Source organism: Trichosurus vulpecula, chromosome 2 (genome assembly GCF_011100635.1).
Source record: "Trichosurus vulpecula isolate mTriVul1 chromosome 2, mTriVul1.pri, whole genome shotgun sequence".
In the NCBI taxonomy this organism is placed as follows: Eukaryota; Metazoa; Chordata; class Mammalia; order Diprotodontia; family Phalangeridae; genus Trichosurus; species Trichosurus vulpecula.
The window spans coordinates 59,687,085-59,714,831 of record NC_050574.1 but is presented as its reverse complement, the minus strand read 5'-3'; the positions used below and the strand labels follow the sequence as shown (position 1 = coordinate 59,714,831).

At 51.8% G+C, this 27,747-nt stretch overlaps 1 protein-coding gene across 1 annotated transcript in view; it reads right to left on the bottom strand.

Annotated features, from left to right (window-relative positions):
* The window catches only part of LDLRAP1 (low density lipoprotein receptor adaptor protein 1), a 43,250-nt gene extending 15,848 nt beyond the window's left edge, over window positions 1–27,402 (bottom strand). Inside the window, exons 1-4 of the mRNA XM_036742600.1 lie at window positions 27,208–27,402; window positions 9,413–9,555; window positions 7,509–7,621; window positions 1,273–1,387 (exon numbers count right to left, since the gene is read on the bottom strand). Of these exons, the coding sequence (XP_036598495.1) occupies window positions 1,273–1,387; window positions 7,509–7,621; window positions 9,413–9,555; window positions 27,208–27,295 (459 nt within the window). The 5' untranslated portion in view covers window positions 27,296–27,402. The remainder of the gene's footprint in view (window positions 1–1,272; window positions 1,388–7,508; window positions 7,622–9,412; window positions 9,556–27,207) is intronic.
* Between the last annotated feature and the right edge of the window lie 345 nt (window positions 27,403–27,747).

The following is a 27,747-nucleotide window of genomic DNA, read 5'->3' as shown; positions in this document are numbered from 1 at the left end:
GACTATATCTCCCAACTCTGACATTCTATGTTCTAAGGCCACTCCCAGCTCTGATAGTCTATGTTCTAAGGACCCTCCCAGCTCTGACATTCTCTGTTCTAAGGCCACTCCCAGCTCTGACATTCTATGTTCTAAGGCCACTCCCAGCTCTGACATTCTATGTTCTAAGGCCACTCCCAGCTCTGATAGTCTATGTTCTAAGGGCCCTCCCAGCTCTGATATTCCGAGTTCTGAGATCCCTCTCAGCTCTGACATTTTCTGTTTCTGAATGCCCTGCCAACTCTGACATTCCATGTTCTAAGGCCCTTCCCAGCTCTGACATTGTGTTCTAAGGCCCTTCCCAGCTCTGACATTGTGTCCTAAGGGCCCTCCCAGCTCTGATATTCTATGTTCTAAGGCCCCTCCCCGCTCTGACATTCTGTGTTCTAAGGGCCCTCCCAGTTCTGATATTCCATAACTCTAGGATTCTAGAGGACTCAGCATGGACTTGGCAGGAAAGGAAAAGGTGGAGAGAGCAGGCCCGTCCCATAGGCAGAACACAGGAGACTGACTGTACATAGCTAGAGGGCTGGGAGATGCAAAAGAAGTGTTCTCCCTGGCAGACCCCACCTGTCTGACTTCACCCTGACCCAGTTTTGTTTCGTGATCTCCTGGATCTGTGCCGTCATTCACAAAGGGAACTCTCCATGAAGAAACTCCCTCTGCCCAAGCAGGTTGGAATCTGCTCTGCAACTTACAGTCTTGGAGAGTTTCTATCTAGGGAACAGGTCAAAGGCCTGGCCCCGAGTCCCCTGGTCAGTATGCCAGGGGCAACCCTGGAGGCCCCTCCTGCCCCCAGCATACAGGACCTCATGCCCAGTTGCATTCTGAGGGTTAAGACACTTTCTCATCCATGTTCTTTCTCCCCTCCTAGGAGGAGAGGGGGCTATGCCTCCATGATCAAACCAGGGGACTGATCCCCGAGGGCAGGGTCTTGTGTCTCCTCCTTCTCAAGCTAAGAACAGGAAGTCTTTCCATCCCCACCTCCAGCCTAGGGTCTCCCTGAGGACAAAGACTAACTGTCATATATTGCTCTAGATTTCCGTAGGTCTCAGAAGACAAATGAAATGATGCCCTGAGTCCAAGGTCCTGGGGGAAGAAATAAGGAATGGAGGGGAGTGGAGGGAGGTGTGTAGGCCCCAAACAAGTGACTCCCAACTCCCGCTCTTCCCCCTCTCCCTCCCCAAGACCTCAAGCAGCTCACACCTCCAGAGCCCTGGGTCTCCCACTAACCATTTTCCGCTTGGAGCAGAGAAAAGCGTGGCACTCCAGACTCTCACTCTGCTGGTTCTGGGCAATGTATGCGAAAACCTTGTCATGCATCTTGTCTGCAGTGCAGTAGGAAATCCTAGAAGTGCAGAGAGGGGACAGGGTTAGGAGCCCGCTCCCTGGTCCAACCCCAGACCCTCCCCCAGGCAGGTCCACACCTTCCAGCCTAGGGAGTGAGTAGCAGTGGGAAGGGAGAGGCAGGCTGGCTGGATTTCACCAAGCTGGCTCTCTGGGGAGGCCAAGGCTGGAAAAGTTAGGTCATCTGATTCATCCCCCTGCCACCAAGCAGGGTCACATACAGATTCAGCTGATATAGAACATGAGCGTGGACAGAACAATGGTCTAGCAAAACACCTGACTTCACACCCTGGTTCTGCCACATGTGACCTGTATGACCTTGGGTGAGTCAGTTAACTCTTCAAGTGTCAATTTTCTAATTTCCAAAAGGAGAAAAGTGATTTTTTCATTGCCTGCACCAGAGCAGGGTTACGAAGAAGGCATTTTGGTATTGCAAAGCATTATAGTGATGTGAGCTGTTATTGCTGACTTAGGGGGGTATCAGAGCTAGAAGGCAGAATGATAGCAGATGCTCCCCCCCCCACTTCCGGGGGTACTAGTATAGGTCAGCGAACAGAGAGCTGGATTGGAAATCAGAGGACCTGGGCACTCGCCAGCCTCCCCCTCTTCTTCCTCCTGCTCTGGAGCCCAGACAAGGAGGGCCTCAATTAGCAAGCACAAGCCTTTACTTGGCAGGCAACAGGGAGCCACTGAATGTCTTTGAGCAGAGAAGCGACTCATTAGATCTGGGACAAAGTTGTGAGGCCAAAAGAGCAGGGAGTAAGTGAAGGTGGGAAGAACTATCATAGCTTAGGCCGGTAGTAGTGCTCACCCATCCCATCTTACCCTGGGCATAAATGTTAATTGTGAGAAGCTCAGACTGTCCTAGAATAGGGGCTGCTCTCCCAGTGTGGCTCCTCCACCCTGGCCCCATCCCAGCCTCCCCTCCCCCCAGCTCCTGCTGCCATCAGGAACCCCAGGCCACTCACTCAATTCCTGTCTTGCTTTGCAAGTCTTTATTTCTCCTTCTTAGGAATAAAGCTCAAAAAAGTTAATAGAAGTGTTCTTGCAAACTGTAAAGTGCCCTATAAATGGTAAGCATTGTTATTTCTTAACAGTGACTCTTAGAAAGGGCATTAGCAGGAGGCTGTGGGTTAGGCTGTGAGGGCAGCTGTTAGTGTTGGATTCAGGAGACCTCGGCTGGAGCCCTGCCTGGGGCACTGGCCAGCTGCTGGGCCCCACAACTCCTCTGTCTGCCTGGTTCTTCATCTGGACAGTGGGGATAACCACCTGCCCTTCCTGCCTGGCAGGGCTGCCGTGAGAAAACCTTTTTGGGAGCCTTAATGTGCTAGAAGAAAAATGGGAGCCAGGCTACTGTGAACTACTTCAGGCTTCAAAAGGCCTCAAAGCATACCCAGCCCTAAGGCCCCATGGCAGATGCCCCATAAACATCTACTGAAGTTAAGTCACAGAATTAGAACAGAGACTGGCAGAGGTGGGAGGACCCTTAGAACACAATGTCAGAGCTAGGAGGACCCTTAAAATCCAGAATGTCGGAGCTGAGAGGGCCCTTAGAACACAGAATGTTAAGAGTGGGAGAGTCCTTAGAACAAAGAATGTCAGAGCTGGAAAGACTCTTAGAACCCAGAATGCCAAAGCTGGGAGGGCCTTAGAACACAGGATGTCAGAACTGGGAGGAGCCTAAAAACAGAGAATGCCAGAGCTGGGAGGGCCCTTAGAACACAGAATGTCAGAACTGTGAGGGCCCTTAGAACACAGACTGTAAGAGTAGGGAAGGCCCCTACAACACAGGATGTCAGAGCTGGGAGGGCCCTTAGAACACAGACTGTAAGAGAAGGGGGGGCCCTTAGAACACAGAATGCCAGAGATGGGAGGGCCCTTAGAACACAGAATGTCAGAGCTGGGAGAACCCTTAGAACACAGAATGTCAGAGCTAAGAGGGCCTCAGAACACAGGATGTTAAGAGTGGGAGGGTCCTTACAACAGAAAATGTCAGAGCTAGGAGGGACCTTAGAACAGAGAATGTCAGAGCCGGGAGGGCCCTTAGAACACAGGATGTCAGAACTAGGAGGAGCCTAAGAACACAGAATGTCAGACCTGGGAGGGCCCTTAGAACACAGGATGTCACAGCTGGGAGGGACTCAGATGAATAAACTGAGGACCACAGAAGAGAAGCAGCTTAAGTTTATACACCAAGTTACTGGCAAAGAAAGAAAAGACCAGAGGTTTTCCTCTCCAATTACATGTGGGCATGCACAAGTGTGCATGCATAAGTACGTGTATGTCCATGTGTGTGTACATGTGTCTGTGCATGTGTGTCCCTGTGTGTGATGAGAGAGAAGAGGCTGATCAGAGGAGAACACTTACTCCCACCTTCTCTCTGGCTTCCTCCCCCAGGATAGCCCATGCCTGGGCTCACTCAGCTTAGCTCCCTGCCACATCCTGCCCTACTGTCTCATCACACAAGCTTAGGCAAGAATTGTCCTCTGGGTCTCAATGACTCCATCCTGATCTGATCTGAAGAAAAGCCAGCAGGCTTCAAAAAAGAAGCGAGAACCTGGGGCCCTACTCCCCACGCCCTCAGCCTCAGGCCATCATTCACTGAGTGATGGAAGTTGGCCAGGCTTCAAGGGTAGCTAGAGTTCAAATCTGGCCTCACATGCATAAGAGTCTGTGTGACCCTGGAAGTCACTGAACCCTGTTTGCCTCAGTTTCCTCATGTATAAAATGAGCTGGAGAAGGAAATGGCAAATCTCTCCAGTATGTCAGTCAAGAAAACCCCAAACGGGGCGATGAAAAGTCAGACATGACCAAACAACAGGCCAGGCTTCTGGAACAGCAGGCGCTTTAGTGAGAATGAGTTACCACATCCTTTCAGTGACCCGTGGAGGCAGGTGGGGTAAAGATCTTCAGCCCCCACTTTAGAGACAGGAGACCCAGCTGGCCCAATGCCTCATTTCACAGATGAGGAAATGAAGACCCAGACAGATAATGCCGCTGACCCACAGTCACACAGGAAGGAGAAGGCGGAGGGGGTAGCAGGGGTGGTTTCAAGCCCAGGTCCTCCGCCCCCAAATCCACCACTTTCCACCGTGTCGGGGCCCTGCCCAATGATCCACAAGGCTGTGTTACCTCCCACGGTTCTAGACTGAGCCCAGGAGTGTGCCAGGCCTGAGCTTTCTCAGGGGAGAAACTGTGTCCCTTTTAACTCTACCCCCGCTCCATACAGTCTCCAAAGGGTGATGATAACAATAACCACAACAGAAACAGCAATAGGGTAAGGGCCCCACAATGGTTCAGCAGCAGCGTGTTGCTGGACAGCTCAAATGGATGATTAGAGAGGGGCAGAACAGATGGTATAGTCAAGGGCACCGGGTGCCAGGACACAGCAAAGTCACCATCCCTTCCTTTGGCTGGTCTCAGTGTCCTCATCTGTAAAAGGGGACGGTAGAGACCACACGGTCCCATCCAGTCCAACCTCTTACAGCCGAGGACACTGAGGCCGACCAAGGGAAGGGGAATGACTGACATCGTCCACGCTCAGGTCCCGATTGGCCCCACAGCCAGACAGCTCCCAGCTCCCTGCCCCATGCTGCAGCCCAGGGAGAAGATGGTCAGGGAGAATCACCCAGGAAAGGCTCCCCAGGGCCTCTTCCTCAGGCCCTCTGGTTGACTCGATGGGAGCCATGATGTTTCCACGGAAGGGGAAGGATGACAAGGCGGCATTCTGCTCAGGGCCGGCAACAGGGCCTCCTCTGTCATCTGATACCGCCGCCTGGGGCCTTCTAGGCGCAGATCAAGAAACCAGAGGGCAGCAACCTCAGAGTCCAGGGGCCATTCGTCTTGACCAAGGACCATGTCTAAGTTGTTTGCTGGGAGGCTGGTCCCCAAAGAATACAGGTCTGCACCCAGTGCCTAAAGAACCTGTAGCCATAGGTTTTGAGAGACGCTGCTAACCAGCTCCAGCTGGGCCTGACCAGACCTCACACACACACACACACACACACACACCACATACACACACATATGTACATACATACATGCACACACACACACAAAAACATGCACACATGTGCACATATGTGCACGCACACACAATCAAAACTGGTGACAGAACAAGGGCCCTGGTTCAAACAGGAATGCTTGTCCTTATTAATGAAACCTGTTGTTCAGACAAGCCTGTGTGACACTCATCAGGTCATTTCCCCTCTCTAAGACTCGATTTCCTCATCTGTGAAATAGATAATACAAAACTCCCACACTCCAGCTCCCAGGGTTGTTTCAAGGGAAGGGAAGTCTAAAATAATTTTCAAATGCAGAAGCTCTAACCACAGAGGTCCCGTGACATAGAGTGACAACTGAGTGTGGCAGGGACATTTTCAAAGACTCCACTGGCTGAGCTCAGGCTGCCCTGAGTCCTACCCCAGCCGGGCAAGGCTTGGCCATCATCTGAGGGCCAGCCTAGTTCCATTCAGAGAGGCTCATCGCCAGCAGACTGGCTGACACAAGCCAAATGACCACGTGACTCTCTTACTGAGGGTCTGTCTTTTTGTGTCATGCCCGCTTTGGCTGTCTGGGAAAGCCCACAGATGTCTTCTCAGTAGAACATGTTTAAATGCATAAAAACAAAATCCATACAGTTGCAGAGGAAACCAGTTATAATGAAATACACTTATCAAAATATTTGGAAAAGCAAGTTTGTGGCGCCCAAGCAGACTGAGAACCTCGCGTGCCTTGGCAGCAGGGACCTGCACCAGTGGATGCCCAACCATCCACAGATACAATGAGACAAGGTCAGGAAAAAGGCACAAGTGGAGGGAGACCTCATGCATGGTGTGTGTGTTATAACAGAGTCCCGATTCTGACATTCGTTGTGTGGCCTTGAGCTCAACCCTTTACTTCTCCGTGGGAGAGGCTAATGACACCCTTACTACTCAACCCACAGGACTGTTGGGAAGAAAGCTCTTTAGTCAACGGAATTCCACAAACATTCATTAAGCACCTACTATGCGCCAGGCACTGTGCTGGTCCGATGGGGATACGGAACAGTCCTTGCCCTCAAAAGGCCTCCATTAGGATCAAAGATTTAGTAACCTCAGAGATCATCTATTCTTAACCTGGGGTCTAAGAATGTGTTTGGGTTTGTTGTTTTTAATTTTGATAGCTGTATTTCAACAGAATGGTTTTTCTATGTAATCCTACATAGCTGATTTCATGCATTCAAAGGCATTCTTCTCAGAAGACGTCCAAGGTTTCCTCCGAGCCCCCAAGGGGCCCAGGAGCCCTCTGTTCCACAAGGGAGGAATCAGGGACACCCCCAAGGTGACACAGGAAGCAGTAAAATGGTGGAGACAGGATCTGCCGCCAAACCTAGCAGCGTTTCTGCTCCACTCTGTGCCTTCTCCTACTTAGCAGGATAACAGAGTTGGAGGAAGAAGAGAGCAAAGGCAACGGGGCCCTCAGGACTGAGAACCAGCCCAGGGAGGTCTCCAGGGGGCCGGTGTGACATCGGGAGATACATTTTTTTAGTCACTGCAGCACTCAAAAGCCAGCCAGTTAGTCACTCAGTTAATAAGCATTTATTAAGCACCTACTATGTGCTACTGATCTACAACTGAAAGGGACGTTACAGATCAAATTCAATCGCTTCATTTTACAGACGAGGAAACTGAGGCCAACAGAGGGTAAGAGCTTTGCTCATCACCCAGGGCACAGAGGGGCTGCAGCATGCATCAGGCAGGCAACAAACACTTAGGAAGCACATACTACGTGCCATATGCTGTGCTAGGCCCTGGAGGGAATACATGCACTAATAAAATCAGTGATCACTAATGTAATCCAGGCATTGAACAGATTAAAAACAGCGCAGTACGGAAAAGGGCAGTGGCTTTGGAGTTGGAGGATCCGGGGTCAGATTCTGCCCCTGGCATGCACTTACTACCGGTGTGGCCTTGGGCGAATCGCTCAATCTCTCTGGGCCCCAGGTTCCTCACCTGTAAAACGAGGGAGCTGGACCGACGGCCTCGGCAGGCCCCTTCCAGCTCTCAGTCAGTGATCCCGTGACCCCCTCTGACACCCCCTCATCCACACTTCAAGATGGCAGTGCTGGGGACTGGGCCTACCTGTAGATGGAAACGTTCTCAATGAGCTCACTGGTGCCACTGTCTTGTAAGATGATGCCCCTTGGGGAGACTTGGAGGGTCACTTTCCGGAGCTTCTTCCCACTAGCTTTGGCCTTAGGGAGAGAAGAGGACAAAGTTGGCTGACAGTCTGGCCTGGCCACTTCACCACCTTTGAGGGAGACCCCACGCTCTCCCAGGGCTGTCTCCAAGGTCCTGACCCCCCACTTCACCCCCTGGATGGACACCCACACCAACATTGCAGAGGTCTGAGCACCAAGCAGGCAGAAGTAGCTGCCTCCATGGCTTCTTATCACTGGACAGGGTCGGCATGTCTGGAGTCTCAAGAAGCCTTCTCCAGAGGCCTCTGGCATCATGATGGAACAGGAATAGTCAGGAGAGCTGGGTTCTAGTCCAACAATAACTGACCTTGGGCATACTGCTTTCCCAATCTGGGCCTTAGGTTAATTCTCTATTGGGATGGGGAGGAGCAGTATTGCACTACTGGCGCACTATTGTCTCCCTCTCAGCTCAGACACTCTGTTCTGTTGTCCCTCCCAGCTCTGACATTCTGTGTTCCAAGGGCACTCCCAGCTCTGATGTTCGTTCTGTGTTCTAAGGACTCTCTCTACTCTGACATTCTGTGTTCTATGGGCCCTCCAAGCTCTGACATTCTATGTTCTATAAGGGCCCTCCCAGCTCTGATATTCTGTGTTCTAAGGGCCCTCCCAACTCTGACATTCTGTGTTCTAAGGGCCCTCCCAGCTCTGATATTTGATAATTGGAGTGAGTGAGATGAATGGAGAAGGGAAGACCTTGAGTTTAAGAAAGAAAAAAATGAAGCACTGCCCATTCTGGAGCAGCTTCTCTCCACCTTCCCTACCACTCCCTCTTCCTTCCTGCTCTCCAGTCAGGAGCTGCTGATCATCTGTAGGTTGCTTTTTGTGACCTAGCTGAAGGGAAGGGGCAGGCTGTGCCCAGGGACCAGGCCTTGGGGGATGTCTCTGGAATGCTAAGCCCAGCCCTTCAGCACTGGGATTCCCTGCCCGTCTCTGCCCTAAGGTCCTATGACAGTTGGCGCAAGAACTGGGAAATGTCAAGCAGGAGGCTTTGGAAGAGATTAAACAAAAAGCAGAACTCACCAAGGAGTCCTAGGAAGGATGCCCCACCCTTATGGTCACCGTAGAAGAGCCCCAATCCTGTCCCCTGTGAAAGGGCCAGGAGAGGAGGCCATCGAGAAACACCTCCTCACCTGGTGAGCCCCTGGGGGCTTCACATCCCCCTCTTCCCTGTCATCTGGGGCCCTCCACCAAGAACTTGGGCCCAAGGCCCACTCTCCTCATCTCTGACATACTTGGGCAGGAGAGGGAACAGATCCAGAATCCACTGGAGGCTACACACACAAGTCTGGCCTCTAACTCCACCCCCACCCCCTCGGTGCCCCCAGACAACAGCAGGAGCTGCCACCGCCTGTCTCCCGGAGGATTTCAGAACAATGGGTTCTTACAGACTCCGACTGTCAGAACTGAAAGAAGCATTTGGTTCAACTCTCATTTTGTATTGGAGGGAACCAGAGCCCCAGAGAAATGATCTGTCCCATGTCATTTCCAGGCCTTAGCAGAGGTAGGCTGTGAACCCAGGGCTTTGATTCTAAGGTCAGGGCTCTTTCCGCTAGGCCGTTGTGCCCCTTCCTCACCTAGGTATGGAGGCAGCCGAAGGCCTGGGACCCGTGGCTAGGGCAGGCCAAGATTTCTCCATTTCACGCCCCAATCCATCACCCAAGGTGAAGGCCACACTTATCACTCCTTCACACGGCCCACCCCACCGCAGGCTACAGGCAAAGGCCCAACCCTCACTTATCCATTAAGTCAGAGCGGTAGAAACTGGCCCAGTGCCGGGGCACTCACCGTGGCCACGATGCGCTTCACGGCGGCTGCCGAGAGCTCCTCCCCTTTGGGCTGCTCCACCAGGGTCATGCCCAGGTATTTGAGGTTGAACAGCATCCCCTCCAGCAGCGTCTCCCTAGTGTCTGTCCAGTTCTCAGGCAGTTCTGGTTGGGGAGGGTAGGGAGGGGGGACAGAGCAACCATGAGGACCCGTGACTATGGGAGCTGCCCAATGACATCCCATCCTACAACTATATCCCAGGATATCCCCATGATGGGAAGGAGAGGGAGTGTGGGTATACATGAGTGTGTGTACTGGGGTGGGGGACAAAGCAACCACGAGCCCCAGGGGTCCCTCAGTGACATCAAAGAGATGCTCCCATCCAGCCAGACAGCATCCTCATCTGGTCCTGGACCGAGGGAGGGCTTCTCGGGGAGGCAGGAGACAAGGTAAGAGACAAGGCAGTCGGGGGGGGAGTCTTTATTGGTGATGGGAGTAGGGGAGAACATTATTTAATTCATCAAACTAGACAGAGTTTGGCAATGACAGAATCACATCTCCGCAGGCCCCCAGCTGCCCACATCCCCACGGATCCAGGGATTGCTGGGGGCTGTATTAGCTTATTAACTGGATGGCAGATGGGGTCAACCACATGTGGATCACCAAGGATGATAAGGATTCAAGAGAGCATCCCTGGGGAGACTGGAGGTGGGGGGAGCAGTCCCTGGACCCCCAGAGACCATCGGGGGGTCAAACAGGGAGGACAAAAAGAATGATAATAATGCAGTAAACAGCAACAGCGCACAGCTTTATATCACACTTGCAGGTCTGCAAATTACTTCACATATCCAGGGTGATTCAGAGAGAACAGAACACGTTGCAAAATGCATTACTCAGTAACCAGGTTATATGCAAGCGCATTGTAAGCACCGAGCTGTAGCGAGTCACCCCAGGACATTTCTCTGATGGTTTCCTGATGAATTGACTACATTTTCACAGATAACTTACTGAATGATACATTTTGCAAAGTGTTCAATTCTTTTTAAAACACCTTATATTAAAATTAGTTAATTGTTAATTGGTGTGAGCAACAACCCTGCTATTAATCATCCCCATTTTACAGATGAGCAAACCGAGGCAGACAGAAGCTCATAAAGCTCCTAGGTATCTGAGGCCAGATTAGAACTCAGGTCTTCCTGAGTCCAGGCTGAGTACTACACTTTACAGGGACAGCCAGACAGACAGACAGACACACACACACACACACACACACACACACACACACACACACACACTCGAGCTCGCGAGGATCAGATACTCTCAGACCACCAGCTCTGCCTCCAAAGTATCTGAGCCCTGAGAAAATCCCAAGCAAATAAAAAGTATTTATAAGGAAGATTTGATCCTAACATAAGAGGAGGACCCATTTCTGCAGCAGGTGCTTTTGCCACAACCCCCTGCCTTGGGAAGCATGTGAGTTTAACTACCAATATCCACCATCTGACAAATAGTGAAACCAAGGCTCCTCCAGGAGGGCGAAGGACCTACCCAAGATCACCCAGCTGCCATAGTGCCCTCACACAGTGGCGGCTCAAACCTGAGTCTTCTGACCCCAAGCCCAACACGCTTCCCACTGAACCCCACTGCCTCTGCAGGTAAGAAACAGCCTCCTGACGAGTGGAACTATCCAGAAAAGGGCTGGGCAGCCTGATTAGGCAGGGAGTTCCCCACTGGTGAATATATTTGAGCTGGGATTGGATGACCACTAATCAGCTCTGAAATCCTATGATTCAACGGAAAGAAAAGGCAGACAGCAGGCAGCAAAGGCCCGGGGGGCCTCAGCAGGCAGGAGGAGGAATGTTCTGGACCTAGCATGGCAGAATAAGTTGGTTTTCATTCACACCCTACCTCCCTCCTCCATGTTGGGAAGCCACATTGCCCTCTGGAAAAGCAGTTCAGGAGGGCTTTGTGAGAGGCAACATCTGGGAGCTTTCTAGGGAGATGAGCAAAGCTGAGCGAAGAACAGTGGGGGTCCTGAGGGTGCCAAAGACAGAGGGCAGTCTGGGTTCAAATGGGCCACAAAGCCTGGAGGGTCAGCAGAGCAGGAGAGCCTGTGAAAGGCCACGTACAGAGAGGATCACCCAACCTGCCCGAGAGGACCTGAAAGATGAAGGGCAGCAGGAGACTCCACAGAGTGGGGTGGTCCAGTGGCGTGGTCCTGCATGTCCTCAGAGTCTACCATCCACAACAAAGCAGGTGAGAGTCCTACCGTCCATGCACTGTGTCAGACAGCCAAGAAGCATTTATTAAGCACCTGTTGTGGTCCAGGCACCGCACTGAGTGCTGGGGATTAAAAACCAAACCCAAACCCAACAACCACAAAACAAAAAACAAAACTCCAAACCCAAACACCTGGTTCACTCTGAGCACTAAGTTTTAGAAAAGACAATTAACAAATTGGTGCTGGGCCAGAGGAAGAGTGGGAGATGGGGAGGCCACATTATACAGCAATGAGTCACAGGAAATGGGGGCATCTGACCTGGAGAATCAATCAATTGCCAAACCTTTACTAGGCACTGTGCTAGGCACTGGGGATACCAAACCAAAAAAATCACCTCTCTACTTGTAGAGAACTTAACAAGGGAGACAGCAAGTCCAGACAGAAATCCATACAGCATAAAGGGAATTAGAATAAACAAATGCAAGCAGTTAACCACAAGGCAGTTGGGGAGGGGAAGCAGGCACTGGTAGCTGGGGGAATCAGCAAAAAGCTTCTTACAGGAGCTGGTGCTTGGGCTGCGTCTTAAAGGCAGAGATGGGCTCTCTAGGGCAGAGGGAAGGAAGAAGGGTGCTCCAGGCACTGGTGACAGCCCAAGCTAAGTTAGAGAGATGGGAAATGAGTGTCCTGTGTGGAACAGAGAAAAGGCTGGTTTGGCTAGATCACAGAGCAGTGGTCAAGACTGCGGGGCTTCTAAAACCTAAATGAAGAAGACTGAGGGAGAGGAGAATCACGGTCTTCAAGCCTCTGAAGGCTTTTCCTGAGGAGAAAGGACTAGCCTTGGTCCATCTGGCCCTATAGAGCAGAGCTAGGAACAATGAAGGGAAGTTACTGAGAGGAAGATTTAAGAGCAGCCGGTTAAGAAAAAACATCCTGACAATCAGGGTTATCCAAAAGTGGGATGGGCGGCCTGGGGTGGGGGTGGGGGGCGGTCCTCCCTTGATGGATATCTCCAAGCAGAGCTGAGGAGATAGAGATATGCTTAGATAGAGATTAGGCTGAACGTTGGGAGTTTTGAGATTCAGGGCAAACGGTGGCCTCAACCTGAGGTTATGATGGAAGCCCCTGGATGGGAGAAGCTACAACTCAATGCAGTTCAACGTGGGGCATGAACTCCCAGCCTGAATTTCTGGGATCGCTATTTGGATCCAGTGAAATATACGCCCTGGTCACACATTGGGGTACAATGGACAGGGCCCTGGGAAGCCTGGGCTTGAGTCTGGCCTTATCTACTTCCTAGCTCCCTGATTTTGGCCATGCCCCCTTGATAAAGAGGAAACACTAGTGCCCTGCAGTGCCCTGCTGACCTCACAGGGGAGGCAGAGTGGAGAGGTGGGAGAAAACCCATCGCTGGGCTTGAGGCCTAAGTCAGATACAGCAGCACTTTTCAAAAAAGCAAAGGTCTGGAAACAATGCTGAATGCAGAGAAGCATGGGAAGATTTATATGAACAGATACAAAGTAAAGTAAGCAACAGACAATGACTCTAACAATGTAAATGTAAAAAACAGAAGTAAATAATTAAAATAAAAGATATGTAATTATAAACAAACCTCCCTCTCTTCTCTTACAGAGGTGGAACACTGTGAGAAACACTATACTGTTAGACTCAGGTGATACTTTCAGTTTTGCTGATGTGCCTTTTTTCCTCTATTCTATTCTTTGTCACAACAGCTCTCTGGGTAGTGAAGTAGGTTTCATGGGCTCACGGCTTTAGAGCCAGGGATCAGAGAATCGGATCTGGAGCTAGAAGAGACCTTCGAGACCACTTCAAGATGAGCAAACTGGCAGGAAGACCAAGCAGGCAGCTGGGACAGGGCGTCTCTGGAAATGTGTGCTTTGCTAAGCCACAACAAGCTGTGGCACTTTCATCTAATTAACCCTCTGGTGGCTGTACCAGAAGACACTGTGGTTTCAGGCTGTCTCCACCCTCCACTCCTTGGAAATGATATGGAGCAAAGTAGATTAAACATTGGGGCTTGGAGTGACCCGCTGCCAGGGCTGGACCTTGAACTTCATCAGTCTGCCAACTGCAGACCAGAAAGTGGCCCTCAGCGTGACCCAGAACCACACTAGCCACACCTCTTAACAGAGAAGTGAAGGACCCGTGATGAAGAATGAGGCATGAAGTACTGGACACAGTCAACTCAGGGATTCATTTTGTTTGACTTATGCCTACGTGTTACAAAAGTCTTGCTTTCCTTTCTTTTTTTCCCCCTAACAAGTGGAAGGGAGGTAGGAGGAAGAATATAAATTGTTCATTGAAAAAAATGTAATGCCTATTTTTAAATATATAAGAAAACCCACTAGTTAGCTATAAAATTCAGAAGACCCCAGGCGAAAGCCTGTTGTCGATACTTATCCATGGAATTGTGGGCCTCCATTTCCTCAACTGTTAAAGTGAGGGGGTTGGATGAGACAGCCTCAGAGATCCGTTCCAGCTCTCTTTCCAACTACTAGAGGGGTCTCCTATTTCCTTCCAAAGGACCAACTCCCCGGGGCGGGGGGGGCCTGTAAAATTTTCCAGCACTCCTTTCCCATCCACTGCTAACAGATTGTGGAGGACTTCAAGCCTGCTCTCTCTTGTGCTAGGCCCCCCACAGTCCTGCTGTCTCCTCTCCTTCCTCTAGAATATACGCTGTGCTTCCAGCACTCTTCTGGACCCTCTCCAATGTAGTTTCCGTTCCCTCCAATCCATGGCAACAGGCACTTGCCAAGGTCGCCTGTTGACCTCCTCAGTCTCAAAACATTTGCCACTCCCCTTTGACTTCTGGATGCTTGGCACTCAGGAAAGCAAAATTCCTCCCTGACTGGCCAGACTTCCTCCTTTCCAAATGAAAAATCTGAAATCCCTCCTAGGAAAAGAAGCCTTCCTGGAATAATGGGAACAGCGTCATGGGCACTAGAACCTATTGTGCTCCCCACCATTCATTCTCTCGCCTGCCCTTGGGTTAGCAAGCTGCCACTCTCCTCCTCTGCAGTGGGGGAAGGTTCACAGAATCTGATTGGGAAGAGATCCCAGGGCCCACTTGGTCCAGACTGTATCAGCCCCAAAGCCAATAACACCAAACGATCCAGCACAGCCAGGGGAGTACACCCCAGCCTTAGCTTGGAGAATTCTAGGGAGAAGAACCTACCACCTCTGAAGACAGTCTAGTCCACTTTCGGTCCGCTAAAACTGTTAAAGTTCTTCTTTACAGTGAGTCCAAATGTTTCCTCAAACTTCCACTCACTGCTTAGTTCTACCATAAAACAGGTTTAGTCTTTCCAAGCCTTCTGACTGTGGGTGTCCCCCAGGGCTCTGAGCAGGATCCCCATCTCTTCTCAATCTCCCTTGGTGATCTTACTAGCTCCTGTGGGTTCAGTTATGCTCTCAGACCTAGTAAGCCACCAATCTCTCTCCTGGGCTACAATCAGGCATCTCCAACTATCTCCTAGACATCTGAACTGGGTGTCCTATAGACAGCTCCAACTCAACATGCACAAACAGAACTCATTATTTAATCCCCCCAATCCCTGCCTCCAAACTTTCCTGTTCTGGGAAGGATACCATCACTTTCCCAGGCACCTGGGGTTAACAACCTCAATGGCATCCTCAACTCTTCACTCTGCCTCACCCCCAAATCCAATCTATCACCAAACCCTGACCTTTCAATCTTGGCGATGTCTCCCACCTATGTCCGCTTCTCTCTACTCATGCAGCCACAACCCTAGCTGAGGCTCTCATGAACTCTCCCGGACCGATGCTACTGTACCTTCTTACTGGCCTCCCTGCTTCAAGTCTCTCAGCACTCTAAATCTGACCTTCCCCTCAATGAGTACCAGTGGCTCCCTAACTCTCCTGAGATCACATGGTGCCAAGTAAGACACTGTGGGGTCAGCAGAAAGGCGGCAGGAAAATGTGGGCTGACAAGGTTCCCATTCATGGAACTCAAGGCCTACTGGGCCCTATAAGCTCAAGAGGCTTTGGGTTCAGGCCCAGGGAGGGACTCTCCCCTATTATCTGCCATTTGAGGCCTAGCCCTGATGCCTGCCGGGGGGCTCATTCATCACCAATTTCCCTATGGGGTGACCAATTCTAGGGGATGTAGCAACACTAGGTACAGAAGGCATTATCATCTATGTCAGTGGAGCGGTCACCCTACTACTCCTTCTGGTGGGAAGTAAGAACTTAGGAGAAGCATAATGGACAAGGAGACACTCAATGGCATGAGAGGCAGGAATACAGCCCCTGAAATCAGGAGACCAAATGAAAGGATCTCTAAGGCCCCTCCCAGCTCTGACTTTCTCCTAAGGCCCTTCCAAGCCGAGATTTTATGTTGTAAGAGCTCTCTCAGCTCTCACAATGTGTGCTCTAAGGGCCGCCCCTGCCCCCAGCCCTGATATTCTGGGTTCTAAGGACCCTCCCAGCTCTGACATTCTGGGTTCTAAGGACCCTCCCAGCTCTGACATTCTGGGTTCTAAGGGCCCTCCCAGCTCTGACATTCTGGGTTCTAAGGACCCTCCCAGCTCTGACATCATGTGTTCTAAAGGCCCTCCTAGCTCTGACATTCTGGGTTCTAAGGACCCTCCCAGCTCTGACATCCTGTGTTCTAAGGGCCCTCCCAGCTCTGACATCCTGTGTTCTAAGGGCCCTCCCAGCTCTGACATCCTGGGTTCTAAGGGTTCTTCTGGCTCTGACATTCTGGGTTCTAAGGACCCTCCCAGCTCTGACATCCTGTCTTCTAAGGGTCCTCCCAGCTCTGACATTCTGGGCTCTAAGGGCCATCCCAGCTCTGACATCCTGTGTTCTAAGGGCCCTCCCAGCTCTGACATCCTGTGTTCTAAAGGCCCTCCCAGCTCTGACATTCTGGGTTCTAAGGACCCTCCCAGCTCTGACATCCTATGTTCTAAGGGCCCTCCCAGCTCTGACATCCTGGGTTCTAAGGGCCCTCCCAGCTCTGACATCCTGGGTTCTAAGGGCCCTCCCAGCTCTGACATTCTGGGTTCTAAGGGCCCTCCCAGCTCTGACATCCTGTGTTCTAAGGGCCCTCCCAGCTCTGACATTCTGGGTTCTAAGGGCCCTCCCAGCTCTGACATTCTGGGTTCTAAGGGCCCTCCCGCCTGACAACTCTGACAATTTGTGTTCCAAGATTCCTCCTTGCTCTGATACTCTAGGTTCTAAGATCCCTTTCAATTCTGGCCATTTATGTTCTAAGGTTCTTAGAACATTCCACGACCCAGAATTCTGCTTCTACAATGGACACCAGTTACACAGGATCAACACTGGGTCAAAGACTTCAAAGCAGAAAGCACCTCGGAGGACATCTAGTCTAAGCCAGTTTTTCAGAGAAGAGGTCTGGAGTCCTCTGGGCCACCCAGGTGGTGACTGAGGTTGATGGAGGGGTCGGACCCAGAGGGGATTATGAATCAGAAGACCAGCAGCAGCCTACACTGATCACATATAATTAGTTACCCTGTTCCCAAAGCTCCACAGAGATTCCTTTCCACTTGTAGCCTCCGCTCCACCTGCAGCTGGGCCCCTACCTGCCCCCTACCTGCCCTACCTCACACCTCCCCAGAGTCCCAACACAAGCCTTCTTTCCTCGTCCTCCTTCCTGACATAGTAACCTCCCACCAGCCAGCCTCCTACTGACTGCAATCCTATCCCTCTTTCAAGGCTCACCTCAAGTGACAGCAACATCACAGAACTGAAAGGGACCCTTGAGACCACCTTGTAACCTTTTAATTTTACAGAAATGGAAACTGAGGCATACACAGGCCAAGCGGATTGCCCAAGGTGGCACAAGCAGTAAGTGTCAGAGGAAGGCTGTGACTCCGGAGCAGTGTTCTCCATGCCGTACAGCACAGTTCTCCGAGGCCTCCAGGAAGCCTCCCTCCATTCCTCCACTTCATCTTGGGCTCTGTCCTACAGGCTCCCCCAAAACAAAGTCAGCTTCACTCTATAGTCAAAGACTCATATACTTCACACAAGGGAGAGCATATGGGAGGAGATCATTGGAGATCTGCCTAATTAAAGGAAATTCAGAGCCCCTCGCCTCCTCACTCTCCCTAAGCCAAGGGTTCCTAATGGCTGCTCCATCCAGCAACATCATGATTCACCCAAGAGGAGTTCCTTCGGGCCTTCAAACTCTCTAGGGCAAGAGGAAGGGTGAGCCTCAAACTAGGCCTAATACCAACCCCTCAAAAAAACGTGCCCCCTGCCCCGCTTTCCACAGCCCCCACTCCAGCTGGCCCTGTTGGTAGAGATGCAGAGGGATGGCACTGTTTTAACTCCACCATTTTACAGATGACCTGCTGCTGAAGCTAAATGAGGACAAACCATATGCTCCATCTGAGTTTTTACCTCAGGTTGGTCCATGGGCAGATGTTAATGAGATCTGTCCATTCTCATTATCATCTGATCCCACGAAGGATGTGCAGGGCCAGGCCTCAATACAGTGCCTTTCCAGGCTGAGTATCATCCATGGAAGGGAGAGGCCCTCATGCTGCGAGGATTCCTAGAAGGGCAACTGAAAGGGACTGTGGGCCACATATGGGCCATAGGCCCATGGACCCTGCCTCTTCCCCTCCAGGAAGCTAGCATGTTCATAGGATGTCTAAACTGGGAGGGCCCTTAGAACACAGACTGTAAGAGTAGGGAAGGCCCCTACAACACAGGATGTCAGAGCTGGGAGGACCCTTAGAACACAGAATGTCAGAGTTGGTAGAGCCCTTAGGACACAGAATGCCAGAGCTGGGAGGGCCCTTAGAACACAGAATGTCAGAACTGTGAGGGCCCTTAGAACACAGACTGTAAGAGTAGGGAAGGCCCCTACAACACAGGATGTCAGAGCTGGGAGGGCCCTTAGAACACAGACTGTAAGAGAAGGGAGGGCCCTTAGAACACAGAATGTCAGAGCTGGGAGAGCCCTTAGGGCACAGAATGCCAGAGCTGAGAGGGCCCTTAGAACACAGAATGTCAGAGCTGGGAGGGCCCTTAGAACACAGAATGTCAGAGCTGGGAGGGCCCTTAGAACACAGGATGTCAGAACTGGGAGGGCCCTTAGAACACAGGATGTCAGAGCTGGGAGGGATCTTAGAACACAGAATGTCAGAGCTGGGAGGGCCCTTAGAACACAGGGTGTCAGAACTGGGAGGGCCCTTAGAACACAGGATGTCAGAACTGGGAGGGCCCTTAGAACCCAGAATGTCAGAGCTGGGAGAGCCCTTAGGGCACAGAATGCCAGAGCTGGGAGGGCCCTTAGAACACAGGATGTCAGAACTGGGAGGGCCCTTGGAAATCTATCCTAACCCCCATGAACCAAATTCTCAGGGATGAAATGGGCAAGGGGGGCAATATACTGTAGGAGAAAAAACCACAGGGGTGGGAGTCCAGAGCCCAAGGTTACATATACCGCCACCTCTGCCTCTAACCTTAAGCAAATAACCTAGTCTCAGTTTCATCTGTCAAATGGGAATAATGCCACCTGTCCCAGGGAAGAAGAAAACGAGATAAATGACAGTGTTGCATAACGATCACTACTGCTATTTAAAGGGGCATATCAAAAAGGGGGTTTCTCATCCTCCCGGCTGTCAGTATGGCCCAGGCAAAGAGAAGGAGGGGAGCTGGGAAGAACTGGGCCGCAGAGAAACCTTGCTCTGTCTTGATGCTCAGTGCCTCTCATGCCACCTCAATCAGTACCTGTGGGACCTTGGGCAGGTCACTTCTGGGGCCTCTCAGTTTGCTCATCTCTAAAATGAAGGGGTTGGCCTGGATGGCCTCGGAGGTCCCTCCCAGCTCTAGAGCTAGGATACCCTGTGACTGGGTGCCGATGGAAAGTTTAATTCAGGGTCGCTCTCTCTCAGCTTTCTGGCTCACCCTCCCGGAGGTGAAAGCCCCCATACTCCAAATGGTCCATACTGTCAACGCTTCTGTCACCTGAGCTCCAAAGGAAAGACTCCAAAGCTCCAAAGGAAAGACCTTCCTCCTCACCTGGGGGAGTCTGGGCCGCTGCTCAGGGAATGAGCGGGCTGGCAAACATTCCACCAAAAGCTTCCCCCAAGAGCCAGTTTAATAGAATGGGCCTACCCTCACTTCAGGGCCTAAGCACAGACCCAGGCCACCCCAAAGGCTCAAGATCAAGGTAGCCAGGAACTAGGAACAGCTCCCCAAGCAGGCCCAAGGGGAAGAATGCCCTGGAATATTTATGGCCCTATTAAAATTCCCTGGGAAGTAGAAGCTGCAAAGATGGCAAAGAGGTAGAGAGTGTCAATGGCATAAGGAGGATGGTTGGACGTCGAGTTAGGAGCTCCAGCCCTGCCACCAGTCCTAGCCTGAACTACCTGCATGGCCTGCCCCTTCCTCTGTCTCTGGGCCTCAATGCTCCATGTCTACAAAAAGAGCTAGGTTGTCTCTGAGGCCCCTCCAGCTCTGACATCCTATGTTCCAAGGGCCCTTCCAGTTCTGACATTCTATGTTCTAAGGGCCCTCCCAGCTCTGACACTCTATGTTCTAAGGGCCCTCCCAGCTCTGACATCCTGTGTTCTAAGGCCCTCCCAGTTCTGACATCCTGTGTTCTAAGGGCCCTCCCAGCCCTGACATTCTTCATTCTAAGTTTCTCCCTCCTCCCAGCTCTAATTGTCTTTTCCCTCTCAATTCTGACATTCTGTCTTCATTCTTTATTCTAAGATCCTTCCAAGCTCTGAAAGTCTATGTTCTAAATTCTTTTCTGGCTGACATTCTACGTTCTAAGCCCCAACCCCAGCTCCGGCATTATTTATGTTCTAAGGTCCCTTCCTAATTCTGACACTGTGTTCTAAATTCCTCCTCCTCCCAGTTCTGATATTTACTAATATCCCTCTCATCTCCTACATTCGATATCCTAAGAATCCCGCCTCAGCTCTGTTATTCTATGTCCTAAGACTTTTCCCAGTGATGACATTCTCTGTTCTAAGATCCTTTCTCTGACAATGTGTCCCAAACCCCTCCGGGCTCGGACAGTCTGATTCCTGAGGTTTCTCCAGGCTCTGACATTCTGCGTTGGAAGAGCCCTCCCCTCTTCCCCCTCAGAGAGAACTGAGACCATCTCTGAGGATAATTGTGACCAGTTACAATCGTGACCTGAGGTCAGATCTAATATTAACTGTCTCCCTGGACAAAATGCTAGTGTCTCTCTCAAAAGCTGACATTTTCCATGTGTCCCTGGGGCTGGGGGCAGGAGCCACGTCAGCCACCAGCCCATCTAAGGAGGCCCAGAGACTCGATGCCAAACCCATGGCGCTCCCCTCCTGCAAACCCCAAAGGGTACAAACCACAACCAGCAACTCAGAGGCTTCCTCAACAATTTAATTCCACGTAAGCATTTCTTTAAATGCCTACCATGTTGAGCTAAGAGAAAGCTTAAATTCAGCTAAGTTGAGGCTCTCACAGAAATCTAGTGATGAAAATCCACACGAGTGACAGGCACAAACTAAGTGCTGTCTTCCATCTGAGGGAGAAGAATGTTACTGACTTTGGGGAGAGTGAGGAATGACAGAAGGCTTCCTGGAGTTGGTGATGTGTCAGTTCGACTTTGACGGAGATAGGAATTTAGGAGAGGAAGGCCTGAATCTTCCGCACCTAAGGCGTGAGCAAAGAGCTGAGGAAACACAGTGCACATTCTGAGGACAGTCCAGTTTGGCTGGAATGGAGAGGATGTAGTGGGGAGATACAGCAACTAGAAAGGGAAGGTAGCCCCAGATGGCAGGCAATAGGGAGGTTTTTGAGCCTCAGAACAACACAACACTATCTATAATGGAGGCGGAGTGATGACGATGATAATAATGGGGAGCATTTACTGAAGTGGAAAGAGCACTGATTCTAGGGTTCAAATCCCACTTCTGAGACTCAGTGCCTGTGGACTTTGCACAAGCCCCATCCTCTCTCTGTCCCCCTGCTCCTCATGTATAAAATGAGGGGGTTGGACTAGATGACCTTTGAGGCCCCTTCCAGCTCCAGGCCTCTGGTCCTAGGACCCAGGGAGGGAGGTAACAGAGGTATTACAATATCCTCATTTCAGACGAGGAAACTGAGGGTCAGAGAGGTCAAGGTCACACAGCTGGTATCAGGACTGGAATGGGAACTCAGGTCTCCAACCCAGCTCTTCCCCTCATACTATATGGCTTCTGGAATGGAAGGGATACAGAAGGGAGATGGGGCAGGGAGGCCTACTAGGAGGTCCCAGCAGGTGGGAACCCTCATGGACCACTCTGTCAGGAAAGAAATGTTAGAGGAAGGCAGTACAGCACAGAAGAAAGAACACCCCTGAGAGAAGACTGAGGTCTAGATCCCGCCTCTGACACCAACTACCATCGGGACCCGGCAAGCCACTTAAAGTCAGCCAACAAGCATTTATTAAGCACCTACTATGTGCCAGCCACGGTGCTAAGTGCTAGGGATGGGGGAGGGGGGAGTCTCTGCCCTCTAAGGGCTCATAATCTAATGGTAGAGACACATGATAACAACTACGTAGGACCAAGCTGTAGTGGAAACAACTCTGTAAACCATACAGTAGATGTATCTGCTACTGACTGTGAAGGGCATTATCATTTTCATATTAATCGATACATTGTGTATACCTACCGTATGGTTTACAGAATTGTTTCCTCATAATGAAACTAATTAATTAAACCACTATTTGATTGCTAGCGCTTTGCCTCTGGCCTGCTGTTTCGTCATTCCCAGGTTAGAGACTGGCTCAGTAAAATTCTGTTAACATAATGGAGTGGGTAATGTGGAGGTATTCCATAAAGGGAAGGCACAAGCTTTAAGGGGGATCAGGAAAGCCTTCAAGCAAAAGCTGGGATTTTAGCAGAGAGGTCAGAGTCAGGGAGAGAGCCCCAGCCATGGGGGGCAGCCAGAGAGAATGTCTGGAGCAGAGTGGGGAAGAGGTGAGGGGGAGGCTCGCTTAGGAAAGCTTCTGAACCCCGGAGGATTTTGTATTTGCTCCTGGAGGCAATAGGGAGCCCCTGGAGTTTAATGGGCAGAAGGGTCGGTCAGATGGTCAGCCAGGGCTGTAGGAAAATCACTAGTGTCTGAATGGAAGATGGACTGAAGTAGGGAGAGACTTGTGGCAGACAGCCTCCCCAGCAGCTGCTGTAGTAGTCCCGGGCATGAGGTGATGACGGTCTGCACCGGGGGGTGGCCGGGTCAGAGGAGAGAAGGGGCTGTTCTGCGCTCAACACATCTGCCCTCATCTCCAAAATGAGGGTCTCGGGGTTGGACTAGATTGCCTTCTAACTCTAGTCCTATGGTCTAGTGACATAAGCCAAGGCTTCTGGGGCTTTTTGCTGGCAGTGGGAGGGGCCTATGGCTCACCCCCAGATTCCGCTTTCATCACACCTAGCCAATTTCCTTCCCCAGCGCTCCCCTGGCACTCTGAACTCTTCCTACATGGTCCTTAGTCAGCCAACAAGCATTTATTAAGCTTTTACTGCATGCAAGGCAGGGTGCCAAGCGCTGAAGTCACAAAGAAAGCCCAAAAAATCCCTGCCCCCAAGGAGCATGGTCTTAACGGTGGAAACAACCTGAAAACAACCACATCCAACCAGTCCTTTAAACCAGCACTTTTCCAGCATTCCAAGCCTCAAGGACAGGAACAGACCAAAGTAGGATAAAACTTGGTAACCACCTCCCCTCCCCCCAACCCTGACCACCTAGGCCTCATACAAACATACAGCAGATACCTATTGAATTCGTCATGGGCAGGTGACAATTAAAACAACAACACAGAGATGGGAGGCGGGGAAAGAGGACCCAAACCCTGCCTCTTATGCTGTGTGAACTTGGGCAAGTCTCTTTATCTCTGAGCCTCCGTTTCCTCATCTGTCAAACAAGATGATCCCAAACCCAAAGGTACTGTTCAGTTCTGCCTCTATGGCCTTATAGGTCAGCTGACCCGGACTGGCTCCAGGACCAAGCCCCTTCTCCACCTCTTTAACCCTCAGGGTCTTCATCTGTAGAATGGAACCAACCAGACTCCTACTGCCTACCTTACAGGTCCCAGAGGAAGTACTTTACGTTAAGTCCTACAAAAAGTGTTGAATGAATGAATGAACCAAGAAGGCAGTGTCAATGGTTTGAGATGACCTGTTGGTTCCTTTTTTTTTATTAGATTGTGAGCTTCCTGAAAATAAAGCCTGCCTTTTGCCTCTTTTTTTTTTTTAATCCCCAGGGCTTAGCACAGTGCCAGGCACATAGTAGGTGATAACGTTTATTGACTGGCTAACCTCTGAACTCAATTATTTCCTCTCCTCCTCGGGTATAGACGCCGTTGTCTGTTCCCCATTGCCCGTGAGAAGAGCAAAATCGATTAACTAGATCCAAGGCCCAGGCCAGGAGGCAGGTGATTAAAAAGACAATGTGTACGGTCAGGATGGCAATTCAATACGCATTTATTGGGCAACCACCATTTTGTAGGCTCTGTGCCAGGAAAACAAGGTCACAATCAAAACAGTCTTTCTCCTTATGGAATTTCCATTCTATGGTCCCAAGTACACACAGAGCCCGAGTTCTGACCATGTCACACCACCACAACCACCTTCAAAAACCATCAATGGTTCCCTATTGCCTCTGATAACTACCAACTACTCAGACTAGAATTTAAAATCCTACACAATCTGGCTCCCCCTTCTACCTTTGCAGACTTAGTTCACGCTATTCTCTTCCACATTCTCTAAAGGGGACCTGCTCTTGCCCCGCCCCCCCCCCCCCACGACCTCTCTCTCCAATCTCCATGCTTTGCCTGGAATGCATTCTCCCAGGCTTAGAATACTTAGCTTCCTTCTAGGCTCAGCTCAAGCAAAGGAGAGCTGGGGGCAAGTAGCGGCAGAAAAGATGCCGAAGACAGGTCTGATCAAGAAAGGACACGGGGAGTCTGACTTCAGAGGTGTGCCGAGGAAACGGGCCTCTATCCTCTTCCTAACAAGGAGAGCCATCCCAGCATGGAAGAGGCTGCCTCAGGAGGCGATGGGGCTCCCTTCCTCGGAGGCCTGTAAGCCTAAGCCTTCTTTAGGGGGTATAAACTGGATTAAATAGAGACTGGTATCCCTTCCAATGCTCAACTCCGGGCATTTTGTGCTTGCTCTGGTAGAAAGTCTTCGAGCCACAGCCATGGTCAATGGAGCACTTTGTTTGCTTAACTGTACTTTGTCACAAGGGTGACAGTGTTTTAAAAAGCATCAACTAAAAAAAAAAAAAAGACACAGGCTCAAGAACAAGAGAAAATGGATGGACAGCAGCGTAAGTCAGGGAGAGAATGCTGCCTCTATAGTCAAAAGACCCAAGTTCTGAGCTTGGCTCCATCTAAGGTGACTTCAGGAAAACTCAGTGTTCTTCCCTGGGTCTTAGTTTCCCTGGCCAGGATTTTCTAAAGGTCTCTTCAGCTCTAAGTCTGTGATAGTACGACAACCAGAGTGAAGTGGGAGAGAGCGAGAGAGGCAGAGAGAAGAGAAAGAGACAGAGAGAAGACAGAGTTAGAGAGACAAAGGGGAGGGGAGGATACAGGCATAGATAGAAACAGGTGATGGATGGATGGATAGATATTAGAGATCGAAGACAAGTAATAGAGATAGATAAAGCGAGTAAGTCAGGGCTGTGGGGCACTGTGAACCTGGAATCCACAAAATATCAAAAGAAAGAGCCGTATGTTAGTGGAATTTACAGAGAAAAGTGGACAAGAATGGCCAAAGCCTGAGACAAAGAATCCTTAGAAGCTAAACCATAGGAAGCAGGCTCCATCGTGGATCCAGGGGAGGAGGGTCTTACTTAAAGACCCCTTCATTCCCTCCTGCCCCTCTACACTCACACACACACTCACACACACACACACACACACACACACTCATTCTCTCCCTCCCCCCCCCCCTCAGGACCTCTGAGACACACGTCTCAGGAAGGAGCTCATTGCCCTCCAGCTCCAAAACTGACCACACACACACACACCACTGTAATTTATTGGATCTTATGGTTTCAAGCTAGAATGAGTCTTAGACCAATCACTCTAATCCTTTCACTTTACACTGGAGGAAACTGACTTATCCAAAGTCATATGAGAGACATGGCTTGAACCCAGGTTTCTCTGACTCCAAATCCCTAAAACATCAACAGCTTGTCCCCCTCTCCCACCTAGAAAACTGTCTTCCCCACACACTTACACGTGTGTGATACACACACACACACACAGACCAAGGAAAAGTGATACCCTCTGCCTGTGCCCCAGCCCCCACAGCTCTCCTATCTAGTCCCCTCCCCACAAGCCAGCAGGGGACCACGCAGTGGCCATTGGCAGACCAACCCCAGCCTATGTACAAATAGCGGCTTTCGGCCAGCGTCCTCAGAAGTTTGTTTGTAAATCTCACTCCCAAAGGGCCTGGCCTGGGAGACAAACAGACGCTGCAATTCCTGGGGTGTCAGGCCAAAGGGTGGATAGTCCGAGAGTCCCAACCTGATCAACCAGCCTGTCCCGGGCAGATTTAAGATCCCGGCCTCCTAATCTCTCTCCTAGGCTCCCAGGGCTGTCGGCAAGAGGCTAGGGTTGCCGAGGCCACTCTGGCGTGCTAGCCGGGCCTCTCTCCATCTGTCCCTCACCCAACTTCTCATCGGTCAGCGTCTGGGGGCTTCCCTGGCCTCCACAGCTCAGCCAAGCCGGACTTGTAGGATCTGCCCGGGGAAGGCGGTTTCCCCTATCCTGGCCCACAGACCTGGCCAAAAGAACCAGGTGGAGCCGAGGATCTAGACGGTGCTGGGCCCTGGCATCTCGGAGGGCCGGTGCCCCAGGGGGGCACACCAGTGCGGGCGGCTGCCAGCTCCGACAAAGGTGTGACGCCGGCGGGGCTCCAGGGGACAGATGCCCTAGGGGGAAGGTAGGGAACAACAGGTTTTAAAAATAGCCCGAAGGCCTCCCCACGCCCCCGCAGAAACTGGGAGGAGGAATGGGAGGGCGAAAGGATGACAAAGCCACATGTCCGCTCACAGCCCCGGCCTCTCGGACAGCGCGGGCCAGGGAGGTCAAGTATCACTGCCCCCATCGTACAGGGAAAGAAACTGAGGAGCAGTGGGCACACAGTCTCACAGCTAGGACATGTTCAGGGACAAGTTGGGGGCGCTTGTCCTGTCTCCTGGAGATGCCCCCCCGCGGCGTGGGGGCCCCCGAGTCTGGGTCTACGGAGGGTGGGAAGATGGTGCCCCAGGGCCCCCCAAGCACCGGGATCGGGAAGGACGCTGGCCCAGGGGGGGGGGTGTCAAGTGCTCTTCCGAAAGTTAAGTGCTCCCCGCGCGCACTGCGCGCACACACACACGCGCGGGCGCGTGCACACTCAAACTCACGCGCGCGCACTCATGCACACACGCACACGCATCCCCGGGCAGGTGCAGCACCCCCTGCCACGGCAGGCCCTGACCTCCCGGGGCCGCCGCCAAACTTTGCCAAACTCCGAGCTGGAGGCCTCCCTCCGGGGGGTGGGGCGGGGAGGGAAGGGGGAGGGGAGGAAAGGGGGCTCCAAGGGGCGCGCACACTCACTCCGGTGCCGCCCGCTGCCTCCCCAAGTCTGTTTAGCAATGCTGGGGCTGCGGATGAGCGCCCGGCCTGCCGACTTGAGCGCGTCCATGGCCCCGCTCCGGCCGCCGCCGCTGCCGCCGCCAAAACTCTCCGCCTGGAAAAACTTTTCCGCTGGGGCCAGCGAGGCGCACCGCCCGCTCCTGGCTCCGCCCCGCCCCGCAGAACCAAGCCCCGCCCCCTACTCCGCTCGGGCTCCCCCCACACGCGCTCCCAAAGAGGGGCGGGAGAATGCAAATGAAGCCCCGCCCAACCCACCCCAGAACCTGCAAGAGCACCCCGAGGAGGGGCGGGGCTGAGGACAAGGCGGGGCTGATGCAAATGACCCAACGTCAGCTACTCTACACCCCCTCCCCCCGCATCCCCGCAGAGACAAAGAGTGTTTAACTAAGCTGAGGAAGGCGCTTGGCTGGCATCTGGGCTCTGACCCAGACCCTGGGAGGCGCCGCGTAGAACCTTCTGGGTTCGCTTTGCTTTCCGAGCACCCGGAGCCGGGCGGAGCAG